This window comes from Jaculus jaculus, chromosome 4 (genome assembly GCF_020740685.1).
Source record: "Jaculus jaculus isolate mJacJac1 chromosome 4, mJacJac1.mat.Y.cur, whole genome shotgun sequence".
Lineage (NCBI taxonomy): Eukaryota > Metazoa > Chordata > Mammalia > Rodentia > Dipodidae > Jaculus > Jaculus jaculus.
Window position 1 is genome coordinate 114579115 of NC_059105.1, and position 27207 is coordinate 114606321.

A 27207-nucleotide genomic window follows, 5' to 3' on the forward strand; every position below is an offset into this window, starting at 1 on the left:
TATGCCATTATAGAGATATATAAATTTGGGGCTGGAAAGATGGCTCAATGGTAAAAGGCACTTACTTGCAAAGCCTACTGGCCCAAGGTTTGATTTCCTAGTACCCATAAAATACTGCATATATATGGAGGGCTTTTTTTTGTTGTTTTGGTTTTGGTTTTTGAGGTAGGGTCTCACTGTAGCTCAGGCAAACCTGGAATTCACTCTGTAATCTCAGGGTGGCCTCGAACTCATGGTGATCCTCCTACCTCTGCTTCCCAAGTGCTGGGATTAAAGGCATGCACCACCATGCCCAGCTGTCTAGAGGTTTTTTTGCAGTGGCAAGAGGGCATTTTCTCTCTCAAATATGTAAGTAAATAAATATTAAAAAGAAATATTCTAAGCTTAAGACATTTAGTCCTACTTAATATAAAGCTTAAGTATAAAGCTTAACTTGGGATGTAGCTCATTGGTAGAATGTGTGCTTAGCAATGTGCAAGGCCCTGGTTTCCACCCATAGCACCAAAAAGTAAAAGGAAGGGAAGGGGTCAGAGAATGGAAGTCCAAAGTAGGTCAAAGTAAAAGGAAATTATCCATTAAAATTATTCTATTTACAAACTTAATTCTTCAAAAGTTCACAAGTAAATACAAGATTGTACTTACTGATTGGCATTTTGCAATTCTAAATGTCTTAGCTGTCCATACCATAAACACTATAGAAGCTGAAACACACAAAAAGTCATATTAGGAAGAACATGCAATACTGAATAATTTATAATCAAGAGCTTTTAACCACTGAACCATCTCCCCAGCCCATCAACATAATATATTATAAAAAGAAAACTGCTTACCAAGGACAGCAAAGATGAGAGTATTTGTAAAGTGCCTATACAATGAGAACTTCACAGTGTTCTTTCTTAGCCTTAGAGTCTTCATAGTTTGTGCCAAACTTATAAAAATGTACAAGTTAGTTAAGGACAGGCATTTAAATAGAGATGTATTTCAACATAGTGAAAATCTTCTACTATACTACTACAGACAGTACTGCCAAATACATTTCTTAAATATGAAGTCAAAACATAAGGTATCTTTGCCTGCATTGTATAATCATCATCTCACACTACAAAGACTTTGCTTTGTGATTCGCCATTATCTGAAGTAAATAAACAAACCCGAAGAAGAAACATGTACACAAGATGACCTGTGATGTGCTCCTGCAACACAGGTCAAAGCAATACACACAGTAAAAGCCAAGACCCAGGAGCCAGAAGAAATGTTTTAGCAGTTAAGACACTTGCCTGCAAAGCCAAAGGACCCACGTTTGATTCCCCAGTTCCCATGTAAAGCCAGATGCACAAGGTGGCACATACATCTAGTTTGTTTGCAGTGGCTGGAGGCCTTAGAGTGCCTATTCTCTCTATGTATTTGTCCCACTTCCATAAAATAAACAAAACATTTAAAAATAAATAAAACCCTTGGGCTGGAGAGATGGCATAGTGCTTAAGGCACTTGCCTGCAAAGCCAAAGGACCTCAGATCGAATACCCAGGACCCTCATAAGCTAGATGCACAAGGTGGTGCATGCATCTGGAGTTTGTTTGCAGTGGCTGGAGGCCCTGGCATACCCATTCTCCCTTTCTTGCTCTCTCTCAAATAATAAATAAATAAAAATTTTAAATAAAATTAAATAAATAAACAAAACCCAAGTCCCTTGTGTCACATATAGCATATGGCTTGTGTTTTTCTATGCTGCTGCTACTTTGCTTTGCTTTTTCTAGTCTATTCTTACTCTTTTAAGAACCATAATTGAAAAGTTAAGTCATCTATCAATTCACTTTATAAATTAAAAACTGAAATATGTTCAACAAAACATCTGAACTTAAGTAGGGAACTTATTAAAAAGATCATTTATTAAGGGGGAGGTTTATTGCAGGAAGGGAAAATATTGTGCTAAAATGTTAAAACCTCCCTGGCTAGGCAGAAAAAGGCTTGTCTTTATAGACAGAATCAAGCTGGGGAGTTGGTGTGGCTGAACACAATGATGGCCAGGTCTTTCCTTGAGGTCTATGGGTTCTCAGAAGGGGGCCCTTAAGGAAGGCTGTGCAATGATTCAGGTTGATAGTGGGTCAAAGTTGAGGCACTTCAAAAGGAAGAAGGCTTAAAATTTGGTAGAATCACTATTTTGTTTATATTAGTCATGAATACAAAGAGCTCAGCTAATCTTTTTCATGATATAAAGAATGAAAATTTGGACAGTCTGGGTCTGGCCTTGTCATAGGTAAACCAAAAGCATCCTGAAGTCTGCGCCAAAACTTATGAGGAAGGGGATTTCTCTTGCAGTGGCCTCTTCTCAGAACACAAATGGGGAGGGGTGCCATCTTGGCTGTGGCTCTTTCCCAGGAGCACAGGGCTCACACACAAGGCCAACACTGAAGAGGCCCCAAAAGACATCTCTGCTAACTCCTCAGTGCAGCAGAGAGGCCATTCAAGCCAGATTTCTGTCCATGCATGTAAGGTATGAGCACCCCCTCAGGAGCAGACCAGCAGCCTTTATTTATGAAATAGACAGTAATCATTGCATAGCACAACAAAAGCATACCAGAGGCATACTTTCTAGTAGTACCTTTTGAGTTCTAAATACTTCATTTGTCAAAAGTTTCATTTCTATACTAAAACAACTTCACAAAATTGCTTTCCAATCTAAGTGACCATTACAATTATCAAAGAAATCAGTTTTTAAAGGAATACAATCCAACCAATTAGAACTACTATCAGAGCTCACAAAAATGCAAGTCTATTTCTTAACATTAAGATGAAAAAACCATTTTTGTTTCATCATTCAAAAAATTAAAGCCAAGGGATAAAAACATCAAAAGCAAATCTGAAACTGCCTAAGTGTTCACTTACCAAGACAATGGTAAAACAATGGTTAAACTTAGGTAGTTTAACTGACCACCGCCCTCCTCCCATGTAGGCAAAATAGTAACAAGCACACAGGTTCCTCACGTGAAGCAGAGCCAGCCAAGCACGCTACTGCGGTAGGAAAAGGATATCCACCAGCACAAGCCCGAGTCAAGGAGAGAGAGAGGTAGGCTGGCCAGAAGAACAAGATCAGAATCATTCGCCTGCAGCAAAACAGCAAAACAAATAACCAAGCAGGAAGAAGAGGTAGAAAGGAAGAAGTACATAAGAATTTCCCAGTTAGATTCTTACAAGATTAGATACATTTGAACTAAGTTCATCAAAATCATTACCCATAATACTCAATCTTGTCATTTGTAATCATTTAGGAAAGCCATTGTTTTCCATACAAAAAAAGCACTTTTCACTTTGGGTAAGAAAATTACCAGTCTATAGGCAAACTACAAATCTGAGTTCAAACAAAAATATTAGATATTCTTTATTACACCATGAAAACACTAACATATATATAGCTAGATAGATACATACATACATACATATATATATATATATATATATATACACACACATGCATATGTGAGTATATATAGACATACATATATATACATACATGCATATATAGACACATACATACATGTGTATATATCTATATATGTATACATACATATATATAATAAACATATATATGTTTATATACATATATATGTATGTGTGTACGTGTATATATATATGTGTATGTATATGTGTGTATATATATATATATATATATATATATATATATATATATATATATATATATACACGTACACACACACACACACACACACACACACAGTTGTTTTGGGTTTTTTTTCAAGGTAGGGTCTCACTCTAGTCCAGGCTGACCTGGAATTCACTATGGAGTCTCAGGGCAGTTTCAAACTCACAGCGATCCTCCTAGTCTCTGCATCCTGACTGCTGGGATTAAAGGTGTGCACCACCACACCAGCTCAACCAATATATTTTTAACTTCTAAATTCCTTTATGACCATTACATAAATTAAATCTTTCACATTGCTGTCCTTACCTTTCCACCCTAATTTAGTTCATTGTGTACTGAAATGTAGCAAAGTCAATGCTGTTGACAAAAGTGCCCACACTCACAGCATGGCAGGTGGCGCACATCTTTAATCCCAGTACTCGGGAGGCAGTGGTAGAAGGATTGCCATGAGTTCAAGGCCATGCTGAGACTACACAGTGAATTTTCAGGTCAGCCTGAGTTAGAGTGCGACCCTACCTCGAAAAACCAAAAAATAAAATAAAAGTGCCCATATTCAGACAGAGATGGAATCAGAAAACACAGAGCTGCTTTCCTTTGGAATTTTATGTTAAAGGTGCATTATTCTGTGTTTTTCCCAATTAATTACCTTTTGAATGGTTAAGAAGACATCTTTGGCAAAGATAGCACAAATTCTTTTTGTACACTTCTTCTAAAACTCAATTACACAGACCCTGTCAAAAGCACCAACCATAAAATTTAGAAAGGAGGCACCTCCAAAAGACAGGCAGTGCGAGCTCCCTTTCTAATCACCCAGTGACTGGAGGTTAGCACTAAGGTCTAGAAGTGGTAATGACGAGGCTGCCCCCATCTCTGCTGCTTCGCCATCCCAGTTCCAGCCTGTCTGTATTTGCAGCCCACACTCCTTGGGACAGGTGAGCACTGCTAAGAGAGTGGCTTACAGCTGGCCTGCTGTTCAAATGCACAATTGAGGCATGTCACCTTTCTGGCAACAGAGAATCATTAAATGCTTTCTGAGGTAGGAAATGAAAAACTAAACAGAGGAGGTATTTACATCATTTTCTAAGAGAAGATTTATTTAAGTATCATTCTACTCAATATACTTAGAATCTAAATTAGAACAAGAAATAAATTCTAAAATCTGGTATTATTTGTTAACTAGGGCCCTCAGATTCAAACAAGAGTTGTTAAAGGTCCCTGTGTGTGGTGGTTTGATTCAGGTGTCCCCCATAAACTTAGGTGTTCTGAATGTCATGTCCCCAGCTGATGGCAATTTGGGAATTAGTGTTTCCTAGAGTCAGTGTATTGTTGGGGGCAGGCTTATGAGTATTATAGCCAGTTTCCCTGTGCCAATATTTGGCACACTTTCCTGTTGCTGTTGGCCAGGAGGTAATACCCACACACTGCTCACACCATCGTTTTTCCTCTGCCACCATGGAGCTTCCTCTCAAGCCTGTAAGCCAAAATAAACCTTTTTTCCCACAAGCTGCTCTTGGTTGAGTGTTTCCTGCCAGCTATGCGAACCTGACTGCAACACTGTGTATAAAATGCCTTGGGTGGGGTGTGCTCTGAAGGAAGCGTTGCATTTTGACAGTCAATGACATTTCTGCCCCCAGTACATTTCTGATGTCACTCAAGGTTAGGAACTAGTGCTTTGAAGAGTACGGATAATTAACCAAAAGTTTGCTTTGGTCTGAGGATTCAGCTCATTGACAGCAAGGAAACCCTGGGTCCAATCCTCAATTTACTGTCCCTCCCAATTTAAGTCAGAAGTACACTGAGAATTCACAAATGAAGAACTTAAAGACTAGGTAGGCCAGTCTTACAAAGGACTTCGAGAGGCCACCAGCAATGCTGCATTTCCTAGCCCACCTACAAAAGAGAAGCCGAGCTATCCAGGCAAGCTCAAGCCATGGCCACACGTGTGAGGAACACAGATGAGAAAATGAAAGAAATACAAGGAAAAGTATTTTTAAAAAATTCAATGACAAAATATAAAAGTTTCAGAGACAATAAAAATAGAAACACAGAAAAATATGAAATCTACTAGGAAAACATTTTGACGAGGACATAACTATAGAGAAAACAGACAAGAACAATGTTCTGGGGCATGTGTAACCTACAGTCTGCTCTGACTGACTAGAATTCTTACCATCTCCACCAGTGCCACCATGGAGAAAAAGCAGGGATCCACCACACTAAACTTGGGTCACTGAGAGGAGGCTCCTCTAACCTGCTGCTGTAACATAACGTGCCTAGCCCTTCCTCTTGCACAGCCTGCTCTGCTCCTGCCATTGCTGTGACTCCTGGTTATCCCACTTGCCTTCGCCCTAGTGTTTCTTCCAGGAACCTCTTCCTCCCTACTGGACACCACCTGGCTTCTTCCCTCACTGATCTACCTGTTGCCGTTGGGTTGTACCACAGCTGCAACGTTCGTTCACCTCAAATGCTCTGACTTCCAACTTTCCTTTTCGTATGTCCTGGGCACTACAAATTTTGTCAATTATGGCCTCTCCTCCAAGTCCAAGGCTTTAAACATAGTAACATTTTCCCAGGCATCCAGTGAGACATGAAAGGCCTCTCTGGAACCACCCATTTCAAGCATTTGCACTCCTGTCCCCCTCCCCCCACCCACTCTATTTCTGATCCTCACCACTCTTTAGATCACTGCAAAGGACTCCTTACTAAACCGTGCTTCCAGTCTGTCCTTTCCCAACTCATCTTACCATCCAAATTCTTTCACCAGGCTTCTTGGCACTCACCTGCACTGCTCCATGTCTTCTACGCCCTGGATTCAGAAGGAACTTGAAACCCCAGAGCATGCCATTCCATCTCTCCCTCTGGCCTAACCTGCCATAACCCCTGTACATATTCATTCAAGAAAGCTACCCTGGGTTGCTACTTGGGATGTTCTCACACTGTTTCTCTTAATTTTATGATTCAAACTATTTGGCTCCCGCAATTGTTCCCAGTATGCTTTTTCCACAACTGTATTCCTAGAAAACTCTGTTACCCTATCAGATTCAACTCAAATAACACGACATCTATGAAGTCTTTCTTGATTTCTATGCCAGAATTTCTTTCCTTTATTTACAGAGCACTACTCTAAAGTGGCAGTTCTTACTGTCATGCTGCTGTGTGTCACATATTTGTCTCCTCTGTGAGACAAACTTGAATTCCTGTCAAGTGCAGGGATAGCCCTTTATATGCATGCCTTATCAATATAAGGCACATATTGAGCACTTAAATGTTTGATAAACTAAAGAGGAAAATCAAAGATATGACTATGGGAACTTAATACTTGCTCACTTTTAACTAAACTCCTACAATGAATTAACAATATGTATAATGACACTGCATTCTATCATTATTATGAATTACAAGTAATCAGATTTTGATGAAATAACAAAACTACTTTGGAAGGACATGGTAAAGGATATGAACCATACAAAAATGGAGTCAATAACTGCTAACATAATGTCACCCAGAATAACAGCTAAATGTTTAGAACCCTGAAAGATAAAAATGGGGGAAACCTGAATTTGTAAGTTTTACTACAGTGTAGCAATTATCATCCCACAAACAAAATCAATTTAACTTATCACTTTACAATGACCCATAATTTTGTTTATCAGAATTATGTTTAGCACATAGAAATCATCATGATAGCAATGTAAAATCAGTATGGGTTGGCAAATTAAAAGCCCATCATGTCCCCAACCAGTCTCTCTTTCCCCTTCACTCCAGAGCAGAGCCAGAGTTATGAATGATGTACACTCTTGACCTTGACATGGTTTCAATCTTATTTGAAGGGAGATACATATACAAAAGGTAAAATAAGAGGCTATGTGGAAAAGTATAGACAATCTATAAGCATCTGCTCCAACAGTCATTTGAAATAGCTACTATCAAAAATGCTATGTAGGGCTGGAGAGATGGCTTAGACTCTGGTTCAAGGCTTGATTCCCCAGGACCCATGTTAGCCAGATGCACAAGGGGGCGCATGCATCTGGAGTTCGTTTGCAGTGGCTGGAAGCCCTGGTGCGCCCTTTCTCTATCTGCCCCTTTCTCTCTCTCTGTCACTCTCAAATTAAAAAAAAAAAAAAAAAATTTCTATGTAATTTTTTAAAAATTACAATACATATATTTACATGTGGATTATTGTATTTTATGTTTTCCTTCCAGCACCAATTAATTTCATGTAAATAAGTTATATTAATGCAGGTTTTTCATGATTACGTAAAAGTAAAAATATACTCAGAGTCAAAGAGATGTATGCAACACAGAATTAAGTATCAAAGACAATCTCATGAGGCTTTCTAACATGACTGAACAAATGCCATGCTTTAGTCATATCAAAGTATGTGAGATGGGGTGAAGAGATGACTCAGCAGCTAATGCGCTTGCCTGCAAAGCCTAACAACCTAGGTTTGATTGTCCAGTACCCATGCAAAGCCAGATGCACAAAGCAGTTAACATGCATCTGGAGTTCATTTGCAGTGGCAAGAGGCCCTAGTACCCCAATATTCATTCATTCATTCATTCTTATTATCTCTCTTTCTTCCCTTGCAAATACATAAAAATTTAAAAAGAAATTAAGCCAGGGGCTGGAGACAAGGCTTAGTGGTTAAATCATGTGCCTGCAAAGCCAAAGGATCCCAGTTCAATTTTCCAGGACCCATGTTGGCAAATGCACAGGGGGTGCATGCATCTGGAATTTGTTTGCAGTAGCTGGAGGCCCCGGCATGCCTATTCTCTCTCTCTCCCCGTGCCCCTCTCTCTTTGCCTCTCAAATAAACAAATATATTAAAAAAAAATTAAACCAGGGCTGGAGAGATGGCTCAGTGGTTAAGCGCTTGCCTGTGAAGCCTAAGGACCTCTGTTCGAGGCTCGATTCCCCAAGACCCATGTTAGCCAGATGCACAAGGGAGCACATACGCCTGGAGTTCGTTTGCAGTGGCTGGAAGCCCTGGTGTGCCCATTCTCTCTCTCCCTCTTTCTCCCTCTGTCTGTTGCTCTCAAATAAATACATAAAAATTAAAAATTAAAAAAAAAATTAAACCAGGTATGGTAGTACATGCCTTTAATCTTGGTACTTGGGAAGCAGAGGTAGGAGGATCACCATGAGTTCCAGGACACCCTAAGACTACACAGAAAATCCCAAGTCAGCTTTGGCTAGAGCAGGGCATAGAAATCAGGAAAGACTTCACAGATATGGTAATATCTGAGTTGAATCTGATTACTGAGTGTTTTCTAGGAATGCAAAAAAAAAATTTTTTTTAACCAAAAAACATTTTTAAAAAGATTTAAAATTTTTTTTTGATAAAATTTGAGATAAACTTATGGGACACCTACACATAACACTGTAGACATCTAATTCAAAGATATATGCATGAAACGACAAGGTTCTTTAAATTAGGCAAGTTATAGTAAGCTTCTTAATTGCTCAGTCTTCAAGCACTTCCTAAGAACCAAAGAATCAGGGTCTTCTCAGCTAGAAACACTAATGCTTCCATAGACAGTAGAGTGCTGCTGCCCACATTATCAGAATCTTCTTTTCCTGAATACTACCTCCTCCTGGTTCTTCTTACCTTCCCCAAAAGAGCAAATCTACAAGTCAGAGAAAATGTATAACCAAATGAGACTTATAGGAGTCATGAATGTAATATTTACATGACGAAAGGGTATAATTAACTTTCTGTCTACATGATACATTATGAAGTCCAGGATTAAGAAGAATAAGAATGTCTTTAAACTGCAGGACAGAGACAAATCCTCCTCATAAAGAGTAATCACAGGGATGGAGAGATGGCTTAGCAGTCAAGGCACTTGCCTAGGAAGCCAAAGGACCCAAGTTCAAGAACTCATGTAAGCCAGATACACAGGTGGCAGATGCAACTGGAGTTTGTTTGCAACAACTAGAGGCCCAAGTGTGCCCATTCTCTCCCTCCCTCCCTCTCTCTCTCCCTCCCTCCCTCCCTCCCTCTCTCTCTCTCTCTCTCTCTCTCTCTGCATCTATCTCTCTCAAAAAATGAATAAAAAGAAAATATTTCCAAAAAAAAAAGAGTAATCATGAACATTTCTGGAATTAATTCCTGGGAGGACATCAGATGATGTGATTACAATGGCTTGTATCATTTTAGGAAGTGTTTTGTTAAGTCTTTTAGCAAGTATTAAAAAGGGAAAATATCTCATCAGAAAAAAAAAAGCTAAATTATTTTTAAAATTTATCACAAAACAACATTTCACAGCAATAACAAAAGGGGCTGACAGTAGAATTAATATAGTTTTTACCCCAATAACTCTCATCACGCCTTCAATGGCTGCAAAGATAAAATAAAGCAGTCCCAGTCCAATCACCCGGTGCATGACTGTTCCTAAACGAGGCCTGTAGTGAGCAAGAGAACATAGAGAAAAAGAAAAAGCATGGGTGAGTAAAATGGATCAAAATACAGAAATGGCAGTTTCCAATTCCAGAGACATTACTACCTAATCAAATCAGCGTGCTCATGCCTCTGAAGTTCTCTGACACAAGAAATCATGATTTTCCTGTGCACCCCACAGACCCAAACCCAGGAAAATCAGATCTCTTCCTATGGGATCTGAAGCTGTTCAGATGCCTGTAAAGAAACAATACAAAACCACAAAAGTGCCAGAGAATTTTGGCCAAAGTTCAAGCAAGATAATGCATATAATTAGTGCTATTTCCTTAGAGTGGAAGAGTTGGCTAGTGAAGCCTAGTGCCACTGACAGATGACAACTTACTTCCCTGCTGACCTTAACTATAAGCTGTGCAGCAGAGGTCTGTCTTAAAGGAACTCTCTGATCTCATGGCTGGACACAAGAAGAGCAGAATATCAGAGATGGAACTTCAGTCCCTTCTCTGGTCACTACCTTATCCATGGGAACACTAACAAAATTTGGCTTTTAATCTTAAAACTGATAATTGGGCTGGAGAGATGGCTTAGCGGTTAAGCGCTTGCCTGTGAAGCCTAAGGACCCCGGTTCGAGGCTCGGTTCCCCAGGTCCCACGTTAGCCAGATGCACAAGGGGGCGCACGCGTCTGGAGTTCGTTTGCAGAGGCTGGAAGCCCTGACGCGCCCATTCTCTCTCTCTCCCTCTGTCTTTCTCTCTGTGTCTGTCACTCTCAAATAAATAAAAATGAACAAAAAAAATTTTTAAAAAAAATCTGATAATTAACATTTTTTTTTTACTTTTAAGACCTAAGTGAGCTGTGGTGGTGCTACCAGTAGGAAACTGTTAAAGAGGCAGAGGCAGGAAGATTAGGAGTTTAAGGCCAGCCTGAGCTCTCCATTTTTTCTTGTTTGAGCCCTTGCTGCAACCCTCCAAAAATCAAAAGTACACACTGCCATTAAACCTACCAACCCTCCAAAAATCAAAAGCCATAAGTACACACTGCCACTAAACCTACCAAACCACTTTCATACTACAACATGCAAAAAAGAAAGGGCTGGAAAAAATGTAAAACTATTTTTATAATTAACAGTCTGGAAATAGAAGGGACAGTTCATGTCATGTACAAATCAAAACTAATTGCAACATAATTTTATGATACTTAAAAATCCCCTTCTTGGGCTAGAGAGATGGGTTAGCAGTTAAGTGCTTGCCTGTGAAGCCTAAGGACCCCGGTTCGAGGCTCGGTTCCCCAGGTCCCACGTTAGCCAGATGCACAAGGGGGCGCACGCGTCTGGAGTTCGTTTGCAGTGGCTGGAGGCCCTGGCGCGCCCATTCTCTCTCTCTCTATCACTCTTTCTCTCTCTCTCTGTCACTCTCCAATAAATAAATAAATAAAAATCTAAAAAAAAAAAAATCCCCTTCTTAGCTGGGCATGGTAGCACAAACCTTTAATCTCAGCACTTGGGAGTCAGAGGTAGGAAGTTCACCATGAGTTCAAGGCTGCCCTGAGATTACATAGTGAACTCCAGGTCATCCTGGGCTAAAGTGTGACCCTACCTCAAAAATCCAAACAAGTAAAAAATAAAAGAATGATGAGGGGACATACAACACTATTCTATTAAGAATCCTAGAGCTGAAGAGATGGCTCAGCAGTTAAGGTATTTGCTTGCAAAGCCTGATGGCACGGGTTCAATTCTCCACTACCCACATAAAGTCTGATGCACAAAGTGGTATATGCATTTGGAGTTTGTGTGCAACAGCTGGAGGCCCTGGTGCACCCATTCTCTTCCTCTCTCTGGAGATGACAAGGAGCAGAAACCTGAAGGAAGGAGGCACTCACACCTGGGATGGGTGCTCAAAGGAACAAGAGAGCAAGCAGGATGGAGCAACATTTCTGAAAGAGTGATACTTGGGTACTGCCTCTGAATAGCCACAGAAAGGAAGGTGAGTTTCAATGAGCAAAATGAGCAATGAAGTAGTAAGAAGTTACATATTCAAAGGATCATATTGGCCACTGCTGTACAGCTAAAGGACCAACATGGGCAGAAGCAGGGAAACTAGGAGCTGATAGAAGATTGCAGCCTGGGCAAGATGGTAGCTGTGATGGTCTGGGAAGCACCAAATACAAAAAACATAAAAGTGCCACAGAAATGGACAAGAAGAAGGCCCATGAACACATAGAAGTCACAGAGCAGGGGCCTGAGGCCTGAGGTTCTATAAGACTGGGGCTCAGAAGACAACAGTGTAGAGCAAAGCAAATTGGGAAGGCATAGCCAGTAAGTAGATGAAATACAAGATGAATGTGTAGAAGCCAAGCATAGCCAGGCTTCATGACCAAAGTTCCAGGCAGGACACCTGGACCAGGGCTGAGCAGAGCCACAGGATTAAATAAGAAAGCTCATGGTGCCCTTGACACGAGCAGTCTCAATGGAGCAGTAAAGTCAAGCCCTCACCAGGAAAGGTCCAAATGAGAATGAGGGAGGTTGAGGTGGCAAGTGCACCGAACTCTGAAAGAGCTGTATCGCACTGGGTGAAGAGCACAAAGGAGAAGTAGAGGAGAGAAGGTTGTGTGGCCTCAGGGTGGGCTTTGCTTTTAACGATGGCAGAAACAACAGTAAGCTGGCAGAGGAATTCACTAGAGATGAACACTCATGATGTAAGGAAGGAAAAAAAAAAAAATCAAGCCAACCACTAACCCAATCTCCCTGACAGATGAGAGGTGTGAGGGCAGGAATATCCCATCGTTTCAAGAGGAGGAAAGTGTGACCTATGGTTCAGATATAGGGGAATGCAGGATCTAAGGGCAGTAATAAAGGGAATACCCTGCCAATGTCCTGTACATCCTCAAAGAAAAAGGAACCGAAGTCAGCTGAAGAGGGTATAGGGAAGGGGTGAAATGACTTTCTGCAGTGAGAGAGAAAACACACTGGCAAGGGAACAGAGCACAACTGTCAGGGACACTAAGGGAAACTCTAAAATCAGGGTCATGGACTGAAAGTGCACCTGAGGAACATGGGCCAGTATTCTTCTTAGACCTACTCCTCTGCTTAGGAATAATAAAACTACAGTAAAGTTACTGGAATTCAAATCCAGGATTTTCATTTGGAGATAACATAACTACTCTACACATGGATTTTTAAATCCATGCTCTTACAGCTTTTCCCCTTAGAGATCTGTATTATGATACTAAGAAGTTTCCAGTTTCTCAAAGGTCCCCATGTAGATGGACTAAATGGCTAGACTGGAAACTCAGTATCTTTTCAACATGGCAATACTTACTTCACAATGCCATAACCCAAGCTCACAATGATCACAAGGAGGCGAGCCAATGTCCTCTTGATCGCAGATATCAACTCCGCAAATATCAACAAACCTTGGGCTGAGGGGGGAGAGAGAAAATAATTCACTGTGGGTACTTCTAGAGGCCTTCTAACAGGATTTCAAACATGTACTATGTATAATGACATTGTGACCCCAGACCATAATTTAAAAGCCATCTACTCCCACTGATATTTCAAACCTCAGTGACCAGAATTCCCTATCTCTTAAAAAAATTCACTGCAAATCTAACCAGCTATACTGGGCATAGAGCTCTCTTATGTCAACTTGAAACCTGTCCCAAGCTTTGCTTTGTTCTTGTTCTCCTCTTGACACTACCCAGAACTACATCTGTCTTCATGTCATGTAGAACTTTGAAAGCCATAATGATCACTACAGTTTTTTTCCCCCCTCTGGGATGCTTTCATCATTTATTCATTTAAAATATGTAATTAGCGGTAAAGTATTTGCCTAGCAAGTGCAAGGTCCTGGGTTCAATCGCCGCATAACAAAAATAAGAAGTATCCATTATGCTCCTACTAAATGGCTGCAATGGTTAAAGCAACACCTTGATTCCTATCTGCATAGACCTTGTACTCTGATTAGGCTACAGAAATAGGTTGAACTTGCCAGGTGTGGTGGCGCATGTCTTTAATCCTAGCACTCGGGAGGCAGAGGTAGGAGGATTGCTGTGAGTTCAGGGCCACCCTGAGACTCCATAGTGAATTCCAGGTCAGTCTGGGCTAGAGTGAGACCCTACCTCGAAAAAACCAAAAAGAAAAAAAGAAAGAAATAGACTGAACTGAACATGGCAAGCACTAGATGTGACACAATGAACTTGAGACTAGGAGGAAGATCAATTTAACACACTCAGAGGAGGTTGAAGTTAGTCTAGAAAAGCTCACAAAAAACATCTAAACCAGGACTGGAAGACTAAACAGAAGTAGAAAGTATGTGAGGAAAGGAAAGGAAAGGGCAAAACAAAGACAATGGATCATGTGAAAGCGTGGAGAAAGGAGAATGAAAGCACTGCAAAGGTGCATAAGCAATATGCCAGCAGCAGAGCACAACGTCCAATGTCAAGAACAGTGCAAGGTAGCAGAGGCAAGGACCACTATGGAGTTTGAGGGCTCTCTCATGAAGTCCAGACTTGATGTTAGAAGCTATGGAATAGCCCAGGGGCCAAATCTGACTCTGTTTATTTTATTAAATAAACTGTTATAAGAAAGCCAGGCATACTGGCACATACCTTTAATCCCAGCACTTGAGAGGCAGAGGTAGGACTGCCTTGAGTTTGAGGCCAGTCTAGGACTATACAGTGAATCCCAGGTCAGCCTGGGTTAGAGTCAGACCTTACTGCCAAAAAAAAAAAATTAGCAGGACAACAGACATGCTCATTTGTTTATTTGTTGTCTGTGGCTTCTTTATGCCACCATGGCAGAACTGACTAGTTATGGCAGGGACCATACAGTCTAGAAAGTCAAGAATACTTACTATGAGCCCTTTATAGGAAAAGTTTTCTGATTGCTGGAATAAAAGAAATGGCATGTTTTATTGAGACTGCTCTACTACAATGCCTTGAACAGGAACAACCATAGCCAAGAAAATGCTCAGCAGGCCATCCCAGATATCTAGGTCGGAAAGGATGAAAGTACTGGCAGGAAGACAGACAGAAGCAGGAAGACATTCAGAAAATATATGTGGATCAAAACCAGTTGTGAATCTGCCTAATGCTTTCAGCTCCATGTTATCTTCAAGAAATCTGGAATAAGTTGGAAGAAGAGCCCTGAGGTCTACTCGCAGGGCCGGCCAGCAGTGACAGGAGTATCTGCTAGAACTGCAGGTAGGGAGTCAGATGAGTGCAGTGTGAGGACACAAAGAATGAGTTCCACTTCTGCCATACCAAGGTAAGAAATCAGAAGACATTAGAAGGTGACTAGCTATGTAGGTCTGCGGCTCAAGACAGAGATCTTGAGAGAAGATTTATCATTAGGAGAAAAACAATGGGTGAATTCTGAGAGTGCAGATGTGAAGACAGTTTTAGGATCACGTATATTTAAGGAGGGGTGTTTTCAATGAGCTCCTCAATCAGGAGATGCTTGATCTGGACTGTCTGGACTCTTCTTGCAGAAAGGGGAATGTGATCTTCCTTTATTCAGTTCAGGATGACCAGCAAAGAAGGAATGCCAATCTAGCCCAGTAACTGCTCATGCAGCAATCTAAGGATTTGAGAGGCGACCACGCTATTATCGTCCACACTGAATTCGCTTGCCATTAATGTCAACCCTCAAAAATCTTTTCAGAATTTTCCCATCTATATTTCTGTAATTTGTACTTCAATCCCAAGTCCAAGACCTTACCCAGCTTTCTGTTTAGGATGTCAATTTGTCTGTGGCCAATCATATATTTTCAGGTAAAAAAGGTGTATCTAAAATGAATCTTCTCTATACCCTTTACACTTTATAACTTCTACCAGAAAAGTGAAGAGGATATTTTCTACATATACACAGGTATACAGTAAACGTCAGGTGAACAAGCAGATTCATCAGAATGAAGCAGCAACAAAACATAAAATATGCAAGACAGACCCTATCCAAAGCCTCCCGTGGTCAAGCCTAAATGTACATTAGAATTACCTGGGAAACTTTTAAATGCCCCCAACTCCTGGGCCTATCCCAATCAGAATCTATAGGCCTGATATGGTACTAAAGTGCCTGAAGTAATGCTAAGGTATTCCAGACCAGTACTGTCCAAGGGATCTTTCTGTAATGATGATATAAACATCTGTACCATTATATAGTAACCACTGGCCATGAAAGCCTTCTGAGCATTTGAATTGCACTATCATCTCTGAGGGACTGAATGGTTTATCTTGCTTAATTCTGCTTAGCTTAAATTGCCAGATGTCGTGTGTGGCTACCAAAGTGGACAACATAGCTCTAGCCTGGCAAGACTGATAAGTGATATCTCCATAAACTCTACATATGGCTACACAACCACTTCTCAGCATCTGATTCTATTTTGCCTGTAAAAGACATTGTCAAATCTATTAAAGAAACCTACATTTATTATGTTTTAACTGCCAATCTACTACACCATAAGAGAATCACTGGCCCAACACAAACTTTCCTAATTTCTTTGGTGTGGTGAGTGGAGGGTGTACATAAATGCATGGATGTGGAGGGCAGAGGACAATCTCAGGTGACATCCTCAAAAGCACCATCTACCTCCTGCGAGAGAGGGTCCCTCAATGGCCTGAAGCTATTGATTCTGCTAGACTAGCTAGCCAGCCAGCGCCAAGGATCCTCCTATCTCTGCCTCTCCAGAGCCGAGATTATAGGTACATGCCACTGTACCAGAGTTTTACATGGGTGCTAAGGATATAAACTTAAGCCCACAAGTTTGCTTTACCAACTGAGCCACGTTCCCAGGCCCCTACCGACTATTCTTAATGTGTCTATGTTGGTGCCTAACAACTTTCCATCCTTTTAATAGTTTTTCTAAATTCTCTCCTTCTCAAATCAATGCTGTGGATGCAGTGTGATAACACAAACCTATAATCCCAGCACTTAGGAGGTTGAGGCCAAAAGATCAGGAATTCATCCTCGGCTATACAGCATGTTCAAGACCAGCCTGGGATATGTGAAACCCTGACTCAAAAAAATTAGAAAACAAACCGGCGTGGTGGCGCACACCTTTAATCCCAGCACTCGGGAGGCAGACATAGGAAGATCGCCATGAGTTCAAGGCCACCCTGAGTCTACATAGTGAATTCCAGGTCAGCCTGGGCTAGCGTGAGAACCTACCTCAAAAAAACAACAAACAAACAAAAAAAAAAAAAAAAAAAACAAAAAATAAAAAAGGAAAACAGAGCTGGAGAAATAACTCAATGGTTAAAGGAAGTTCCTTGCAAACCTGATGGTCTGGTTCAATTCCACAATATCTACTTAAAGCCTGATGCACAAAGTGATAAATTCATCTGGAGTTGGTTTGCAGAGGCAAGAGAGCCTGGTGTTCTCTTTCATATTTTTTTTCTCTCTCTCTCTACTTGAAAATAAATAAATAATTTTAAAAAGGAAAAAAAAAAACAACCAAATAAGCTGCACATGACAGCCCATCTTACAGAATTTCCTCTTGAGAAAATCAAAAGGATACTAGCCCATGTCTAATTTTTGGGCAACTCTTTTTTGGGACAGGACTCCTTAAACACACTGATAGCAACTTAAGAGTTTCTCTTCCAAGCCCCCTACTGGTATCTCACATGAAGAACTTGGATCTGTTGAAGGTGGTGAATGGCCTCTCATCTCTTCATGGATCTCTTGTTTTTGCTGTTCCTGACAAAGTTCCGACCATCCTTGTACTCTTTTAGACAAGAGGTCACCACAAACAGAAAGGAGCAGAATGCCTTCTCTTACAACTTTCAACTGCTTCAACCTGAAGCAGCACACCCACCCTTCCTTCACTCTCTAATAACCGTTCTCTCAGGGCGGGAAAGGAATCTCGGACCTGTGCATGCCAGGCAAGTATTCTACCACTGAGCCACGTCCCCAGCCCTCCACTATCTGATTTAGAGCAACTATACAAACACCTGCATGCATACACACACACATGCTCCATAAAACATGCAGGATAGTATCTCTGCTATATATGTATTCCCCAACGTCTGTTATTTCTTTTATTCTGTTGTACATTTCTTTTAGCCTTTCTAATTTTGAGAAATTTTAACACTCTTCACCAGAGAGAAACCAGAGCCCTACTCTAACATGCTCTTCTTGGCTTCCTCTCCTCTCCACTAACAATGGAGCTATTTGCAAACCACTGTACAAACAACCCCACAGAGCTCCGCTCACACATGCTAAGAGACTATTACATTGCACTCCATTTAAGGAGATGGTCAAAAAATTACTTAAAAAAAAAAAACCCCACTTACTTGACAGTCCAGTGCTGTTGATGTTTTGGTATTCACTATAAAAAACTGCTTTTTCAAGCATTCCTAAGAAAATAACAGCTGCAATCCAGAACTGGATTCTTAAAATATCTTTCCAATAACAGGCAGACCACATCAGCCAAAGTACACCATATAATATATAAACAATGCACATCACCATGTAAAACTGTAGGAAGAGAAAACAATTTCAGTAAGTTAAACCTTTTGACCACTTGAAAGATGACATTTCTAAAGTATCCAAACCTTTGTTTTCCAGTAACTCTGGAACCAGAAATACAAGGCAGGTCAAAGCATTAGCAACAGAGAGATTACTATCACTGAACTCTTAAAAGTTTTTAAACTTCCATTTAGGATACAAAATTCATTTGGAAAAAAAGACGAAAAATACTCACAATCATTAGAGGCCAATCTGATGCAGATATATATCCATGTGGCCCCATCATAGAAAGAGAAACTAGTGACAGCAACAGCAGGGACAGAGAAGAAACAAGAGTTCATTAGGAAACAGTCTTTTAAAACGTTCTTAAATAGAAACTCACTTCCAAGATTCATTTTCCCAACCACTAATAAAATACCCCAGGACCCACGTAAGCCAGATACACAGGTGGTGCATGCATCTGGAGTTCATTTGCAGCAGGGTCTCCTATGCTCTCTCTCTCTCGCTCCCCCTTTTATTTAAATATATATATATATTTTTTTTAGTTTATCAAGGTAGGGTCTCACGCTAGCCCAGGCTGACCTGGAATTTACTATGTAGTCTCAGGGTGGCCTTGAACTCATGGTGATCCTCCTACCTCTGCCTACCAAGGCTGGGATTAAAGCAATGTGCCACCATGAACAGTGAAAAATAATATATATATATATATATATATATATATATATATATATATATATAAATTTTTTATTTATTTATTTGAGAGTGACAGACACAGAGAGACAGATAGAGGGAGAGAGAGAATGGGCGTGCCAGGGCTTCCAGCCTCTGCAAACGAACTCCAAACACATGCACCCCCTTGTGCATCTGGCTAACGTGGGACCTGGGGAACCGAGCCTCGAACCAGGGTCCTCAGGCTTCACAGGCAAGCGCTTAACCGCTAAACCATCTCTCCAGCCCGAAAAACAAAATATTTTTTAAAAAAGAAAATAAACACTAGAGGACTAGAGAGATGGCTCAGCAGTTAAAGGCACTTGGTTGCAAAGCATGACAGCCCAGGTTCCATTCCCCAGTATCCACATAAAGACAGAAGCATAAAGTGGCACATGTATCTGTCATTAGTTTGCAGTGGCAGTAGGCCCTGGTATGCCCATATTCACTCTCTTTCTCTCTGAATCTTTCTTCTGTTTCCCTCTCAGACAGATAAATAAAAATGTTTTTTAAAATAAATAAATAAGAAAATAAGTGTCAGTAGTTAAGAAAAGCACAAAGAGGCTAGAGAGATGGCTCACTGAGTAGGAGCACTTCCCATACAAGCATGAAGGTCTAAGGGAGGCCAAGAGCATCTGAGCTTGATTCTCTGTTCACCTAACAGCTGAGTATAGCCACACACATCCTGTGGGCAGCAGAGATGGGAGAATCACTGGGCTTATGAAAACAGCAAGCTCCAGAGTCAGTAAGACTTGTCTGAAGGAAATAGGCAGATGAGCAATGAAGGAGACATCCAACGCTCTCCCCTGGCCTCTACATACATACACATGGGGCATGCGCATCTGCACACACATAAGCACACATACACAACACACACATATACACACACAAATCAAAAAGATAAGCATAAAGTGGGCTGGAGAGATAGCTTAGTGGTTAAGGGCCTTGCCTGTGAAGCCTAGGGACCCAGGTTCAATTCCCCAGTACCCACATAAGCCAGATGTACAAGGTGGCACATGCATCTGAAGTTCATCTGCAATGGCTAGAGGCACTGGCACACCTATTTTCTCTCTTTCTCTCTATCTGCCTCTTTCTCTATCAAAGAAGTAAAATATAAAATTTTAAAGAGATAAATATAAAGTTTAAGTCTTCAAAATAAATGTAAGTCTAACAGAAATTCATTATTGAAAGGCTTTTTAAATATAGAGTCAGATCAATGACAGAAACAACAAAATATAAATGTTGCATGCAGTAAACAAATACGCATACAGTTCTATACCATTCAAATTCCAGCTGGCGTCTGTTTTTTCTGTCTTAATAGAAAAAATGAAGATGTGAAAGCCATCTCTCTGTGTCCTGGCTATTACATCCTAAAACAGGAAGAAAACTGTTATTTTTAATGAAATGGTACCTAAGATACAACTGCATAAATTGTTCACATATTAAAGCAATTTTAATAACTGATTTATGTTATATTTAAAAACACCAACAGGTAAACACAGAAAAGGAATAGTAGACAGGACATTGTGTCCATTTTTCTGTAATTCCCACATCCAAAGAGATAAGAATGGGGAAAAGTTTCTTTTTTTTTTTTCAAAGCCCTCCATTTATATTTCCGTAGGCTCTACATCCCCTATGTTACCATCTGTTTTCTTCCTTTCCTTTTTTTCCCTTTCCTTCCTTCCTTCCCTTCTGTGCCCTTCCTTCCTTCCTTCTTTCTTTCTGAGAGAGAGGAAGAGGCAGAGAAAGAAAATGGGCATGTCAGGGCCTCTAGCCACTGCAAATGAACTCCAGATGCACGCACCCCCTTGTGCATCTGGCTTACGTGGGTCTTGAGGATTGAACAAGAGTCCTTAGGCTTCGCAGGCAAATGCCTTACCCACTAAGCCATTTCCCCAGCCCCATTCTGTTTTCTTTAACCTAGCAGTCAAATATTTTTTCTAATACTCTAATTCTCCTATTTTATCCTAATATTACCAAGCATTCAGTTTTAACTTTGTTTTTGAAAATTTTAGCTACGAGAGAAGAAAGTCAGGTAACACTGTCAGACTAGCCAGAGATCTTGAGTTGGACACCAGCTTGAGAAACAGTAAGACCCTGTTTAAAAAAAAAAGAAAAAAAAGCCAGGTGTGGTGGTATATGCCTATAATCTCAACACTCAGGAGGTAGGAGGATCACCATGAGTTGGAAGCTAGCCTGGGACTATAGAATGAGTTCCAGGTTAGCCTGGGGTATAGTGAGATCCTACCCAGAAAACAACAACAAAAAACCTGCCCACTCTAATGTTAATGAATCTTGCAATGGTCCTGCATAACCAAACTGGACATATTCCACCTTCCTGAATACTTTCTCTCTTCCTTTTATTTCCTACTCCTCCACAGAAGATACAGTTTGTGCAAAAGTCAGTTCCAGCTACTGGAGAAGGAATACCTCTCCAATAATACACTTCTGTTTACAGAAACAATGTGAAGTCACTTATTTATTAAGTTAAGCATTAAGCTCTCCTAAGCCCAATTACAGACCATACAAATTACTCTTTCTCATCCTCTAGATCTCTTACTGTCTTCTGACTTTTAGTATTCCCCTAACAAAATACTATAATCTTCCTTACTACTATGCTACATTTATGGTGTCTATTTCCACATCCTTCCTGACAGTAGCAGCCCACTGTTATGCTGTCCGACAACCTAGACCAGAATTTTACTTTTTCAAGAATAAAAAGGCTACACAGAGTTAGTCTTAAAATGTAGCTTTCAAGAGATTTTTAAACAAAAACAACAGATAAGAAAAAATATTGTTTTAAATACTTTCTTTTCCAATTTCAATAACCTTACAATTCTCTAAGTATCCATCAGATTTTTTTTTTAAATCTTACTGTAACTGTTGCACATTTGTGGAGTTTTTTTGTTTTTTTTTTTATCCCCTAGGTAGGGTCTCACTATAGCCCATGCTGACCTGGAATTCAATATGTGGTTTCAGGGTGGCCTCGAACTCATAGCACTCTACCTCTACCTCACGAGGGCCAGGATTAGAGGTGTGTGCCACCATGGCTGCCTACTTTTCCACATTTGATTTAAAGATAAATAAATAAAATCATAAATAAAATGATTTACCATTGATCTTTCCTGGTTTGAAACATTTCTGATGCTTGTTAGTTCTTTATTCTGGAAAAAAGTAAAATAATTCCATTTTATATTACTACATTTTTATGCAGAAAAAGTTTTAATAATTAAGAAAAATATGTTAGAAGAAATAGATTTGAAAGTGGTACACCAGAGAACAAATCTCACTGTAGTCTGAACATAACTAACAAAATCCTGCTGTTTACAAAGTACTTCCTTAATAGTGTGGTTACTGTTTGTTTGAGGGCAACTGGTGGAGAAAATGTTAAGAAATAAGAGTTCTAGGTGCTAAAACACAGTATTTGGGACTGAGAAGATGGTTCAGTGAAAGGTGCTCCCTTGTAAAGCCAGCCAGAATGGGGTTTAATGCCCTAGCCACTCAAGTAAACAGGAAGCAGAAAGTGATACAAGCATCTGGCATTCATCTGCAGTGGGAAGAGGCCCTGGTGCATGCATGTGGATGTATACACACACACACACACACATACACACACACACACACAAACACAAACACATGCAACTGAACTTTTTTTAAAAAACTGTGTACTTGATCTAGCTATACAGATGTATTCAGTTTTTGAAAATTCATTGAGATATATACCTACGTATACTTTATTGTATGTTTGTACACACATTTTAAAAAGAACTCCTTTATATTTTTCTAAAGATTTTTCATTTTAGAATGTCCAGAACAACAAAAAACATTAAAATGATCCATAACTTCACTATCCAGGAAAAACTGTTATTAATATTTATAGCCTAGATTGCTAGGAGAACAGGCATACAGGAAGAAGTTCAAGTGTGTTCAATGATGCTAACAAGTCAAGACCTTTGGTAAGAGCAGAAGATCACTGAACTTAACAACATGGAGGTTATTGGTGACCTTGGCTAGGGCTGATTTGACGGGATGTTGGAGACAAAGACTTAAGCGCAGTAGAGAGAAGAACGGGAGATGAACTGGAGAGAAAAAACTCATGCAAGGATACTGCAACAAAGTGGGAAAATGAAATAGAACAGGGTACCAATATCATACTAAGCACATATAAAAAATTAAAACCAACATTTAACAAATTAAGCACCTATCTTTATCAAAATACTGATAAAATGTTAGTTGATATTTAAATTCACTGTGAATAAAATAACTTCTCTTTTAATATGGCAAGACAGATACTCACATTTAATGAGGGAAACACCTGTAAATCACTATTACAATCTAAGTTTTCATTTTTTGTTGTCCAACAGTCAATGTTCTTGAAAAAAGTACAAAAGTCTTCATCAACACGAAGTTCATGTTTTTGGGACATCTCCTATCCAAGGTAAAATTCTATATTATAATTTATTTCCACACTTCTTTTCCTAAAAGATAAATAAAACTTTATATCTAAATAATACCAAAAGTTAATTCAGTTTGGAATACTTGAAAATATGCAGTGAGATAAAATATAACAAAGTAAAACAAATTAAGCACACTCTTGGGTTGGTGAGATGGCTCAGTAGTTAAGAGTGCTTACTATGCAAGCATGAGGACCTGAGTCTAATCCCCAGCACCCACATAAAGTTAGGTGTGGCTGCACACACCTATAACCCTAATTCTGAGGGACAAAGACAGGAGAATAACTGAGACTCCCTGATCAGCAGTCTGAGTGAAAAATGTCATGCACTCCAGGTTCAGGAAGAGACTCTGTCTTAAGGTAGAAGAGAGAAGCGGATACCCAACATCCTCTTGTGCCCTCCACTCACATGTGCACAGGGCATATGCATCTGCACACACGTATGAATACATATACACTGTACCACAACACAGACATACTACCCATACATACTATATACACAACAATATATTTATTTTTAAAAACATGGGGCTGGAGAGACGGCTTAGCAGTTAAGGCACTTGCCTGCGAAGCCTAAGGATCCATGTTTGACTCGTAAGCCAGACGCACAAGGTGATATAAGCATCCAAGGTTGCACATGCGCCCAAGGTGGTGCATTTATCTGGAGTTTAACTGTAGTGGCTAGAGGCCCTGGAATGTTAATATTCTCTCTCTCTCTCTCTCTCATAAAATAAATAAAATTTATGATTATCACCAACTAAATACAAGAACAAAAAAAGACAATTCAATGTGACCATGAATTAAGTCCTATACTAAAAAAAAAGGCCCAGTGTCTTGTCAAGGACTGCCATGCAGAGGGCCACAAGGACCTACAACACACTCAGAAGGAAACAGCCAGCTTATAAGCCAGCATGGGAGACATCTTCCTCAGCACAGCTTCTTTTTACTTCCTCTCCCTCCTCTGTCCTTTCCCAAATATCTTCTTTCTCTTCACCTCTAAGATTGATTTGAACTCTCCAAATCTACTTATCTACAACTAATTGAATGTGAAATGCAAACTTTCTTATTAGATTAAGGAGATGTTCATGTGTATATGGCCCACAATCCCTTTATCAATGGTTCCTATAAGTCTGATTTAAACATTTACTGCCAGCTGTGGTGGCTCATGGCCATAATCAATCCCAGTACTCAGGAGGCTGAGGTAGTAGGATAGCCATGAGTTTGAGGCCAGCATGCATTGCAGATTGAGTTCTAGTCAAAGGGGTTAGAGTGAGACTTTGCTTTAAAAAAGAATATAAACATAAAAATTTTACTAACTTTTTTTTATAAGATACCCACATGGAAAATACAAAGTCTTCTTAAAAATCATACACTTCAGTGCTAAGGAGAAGGCAAAGCCTGAAAGCCTGACAGTCTGGGTCCAATTCCTTAATAACCACATAAAACCAGATGCACAAAGTGGCGCATGTGTCTGGAATTCACTGGCAGTGGCAAGAGGCCCTGGCAACACTCATACTAACTCAGTCTCTTTCTCAAATACATAAAGAATTTTTTTTTTTTAAATCACAGCTTTGATGATTCTGGGGCACTTCTAAAATTATAATCTATGTGTATCCTCCTCACCTTATGAGCTATTAAATCTTTATACTCATATGTTTTTCTTCATAGGATTATATAATGAAACATTTATATTTAACTTACCTCCAGCTCAGGATATTCATTGTGACAGGTATGATACTTCAAATACCACTCTATGGTAAACTTCACAGGCCCAGAACAACTGAATGACTTAACTGTTTAGAAAAAGATAGTTTCATTTTACATTATTATAATCTAGCATAAGTTTTCAAGAATGCAGTTTGAAACAGGCTACTTTAATAAACAATAACATCTAATTTCTCTAAAAAGTCACTGCAAAATGAAGCAGATAAACTTGTTTAGTTATTATAGCTAACCAAAGATGCTGCTAACACTATTCAAATATAACTCCAATGCTGGAACTGAGTAGCCTCATTTGCTAAGTCACAGCTGTGTCGATCTAAAATATTCTTCTCACTCACTTGTTCTTGAATACATGAAAGGCCCTCTGCTGTGTGCCAGAAGAGACTTAGTGGTTAATAAGAACAATTCCTGTCTATACTTGAGGAGAAAGTTAACAATTTGGCTCTTTCAATGGACTAAGAAGTTTAGAACAGGGGCACAGGGAAGAGAAACTAACACAGGAATAGGGAAGGTTACCTGGAGAAGGACAAGTAGGTGTACCATCCAGGTGAAGGGGAAGGTAGAGATAAGCACACAGGCCCAGGATAAGTGTGAGCACAGCCTGAGGACGACTTCCTGTCTTAGTGAGACACACACACATGTTGGGGAAAGGGGAAAGGAATGCTAGAGAAGTCTTGGGGAAAATTCATCAGCAGTCTTAGGCTTTGGAAGGACTTTGATCTTATTCTGGATATCATGAAGCAACACCAAATGTTTCGGGTTCTAGTGACATGATTAAAGGACTAAAAAGGGTTAAACCTAAAGTTAAAGGAGACTATAATTTTTGTGTCCTATGTCACGGCAGCTGGCTTCCCCAGAGCAAATGATCAAGGAACAAGGAAAGGAGAAGCAAGAGTATCTTTTACCACACATACTTTAAGAGACATGACACTATGTTTGCCACTGTCTATTGGTAACTAAGACCAACTCTGCTAGAATGTGGTAAAGTCATGAGTACCAGAAGGCAAAGATCATTGAAGTCATCTCAAAGACTGGTAAAAACATAGAGGGACCTCAAACTGAGCCCACAGATTTAAGTCCAAAAGACTAAGACAGAGTAAGAGAGAGCTGCACAGTAACCCCTTGAATCTTTCTGGAAAGCAGCCTGTCCATTCAGAAGAGAAAGTCTTGACAATTCTCAGAACTCTCAGATTACTCTTTTCTCAACTAATGATACATACACGCCAACTTACAGTGAACACCAACCATAAAGTAGACATATAGTAACCGACTCTCTCCCTTCAGGACACCTCCCAGAAAGCCCAATCGTGTCAGAAGGCTGCTTGGTGAGCATGGCACCAGGAAAAAAAAAAAAAAAATGACGCTTGCAAGTGTTTCCTCCAGAAGTACCAGCCATGTCATGGCCAAGACGCTCCCATATGCGCTAGTGTGCACCGCCAGTTTTGGCCTAAGGTGGCTTCTATCTCAAATTCCTGGTGCTGCTTCACTGTTTCTTTACCTATCACTAATATCACTATCCTGATTGCAGTCTTACTCTCAAGACTGATCTCAGGCATCATGTAATCATTTCTTAAAATTAAGTTGTTTCAAATATGTTTTAAGAACTTTCATTACTTTTTGCCCCATATGATATTTTCTCAACCTAATCTTAGATTCCTTTAAAGCCCATTGATATAGACTTTTAAAACTTTTAAAATTCATTTAAGCAAGCACATCAGTTTTTCCATGCCCGTGTAGGACTTTAAATTCCTGACCACATTCTCTTTTCCATGATGGGCTAGGGAATCACAAAACATCTCTAACTAA

General features: G+C 39.9%; 1 protein-coding gene across 4 annotated transcripts in view; it reads right to left on the bottom strand.

Moving 5' to 3' along the window:
* Positions 1-27207, bottom strand: part of Tmem87b (transmembrane protein 87B) — a 56938-nt gene that overhangs the window by 21586 nt on the left and 8145 nt on the right. Inside the window, exons 3-13 of one of the 4 annotated variants that reach the window (XM_045147302.1) lie at positions 25381-25472; positions 23524-23655; positions 22340-22390; positions 20506-20596; positions 18754-18815; positions 18344-18527; positions 13375-13474; positions 9973-10066; positions 3032-3103; positions 831-939; positions 643-701 (exon numbers count right to left, since the gene is read on the bottom strand). In XM_045147302.1, coding sequence (XP_045003237.1) covers positions 643-701; positions 831-939; positions 3032-3103; positions 9973-10066; positions 13375-13474; positions 18344-18527; positions 18754-18815; positions 20506-20596; positions 22340-22390; positions 23524-23655; positions 25381-25472 — 1046 coding nt within the window. Of the gene's footprint in view, positions 1-642; positions 702-830; positions 940-2984; positions 3104-7118; positions 7191-9972; positions 10067-13374; positions 13475-18343; positions 18528-18753; positions 18816-20505; positions 20597-22339; positions 22391-23523; positions 23705-25380; positions 25473-27207 lie in introns of those variants that run through there. The other 3 variants (XM_045147301.1, XM_004651681.2, XM_045147303.1) reach the window with 3 other exon arrangements.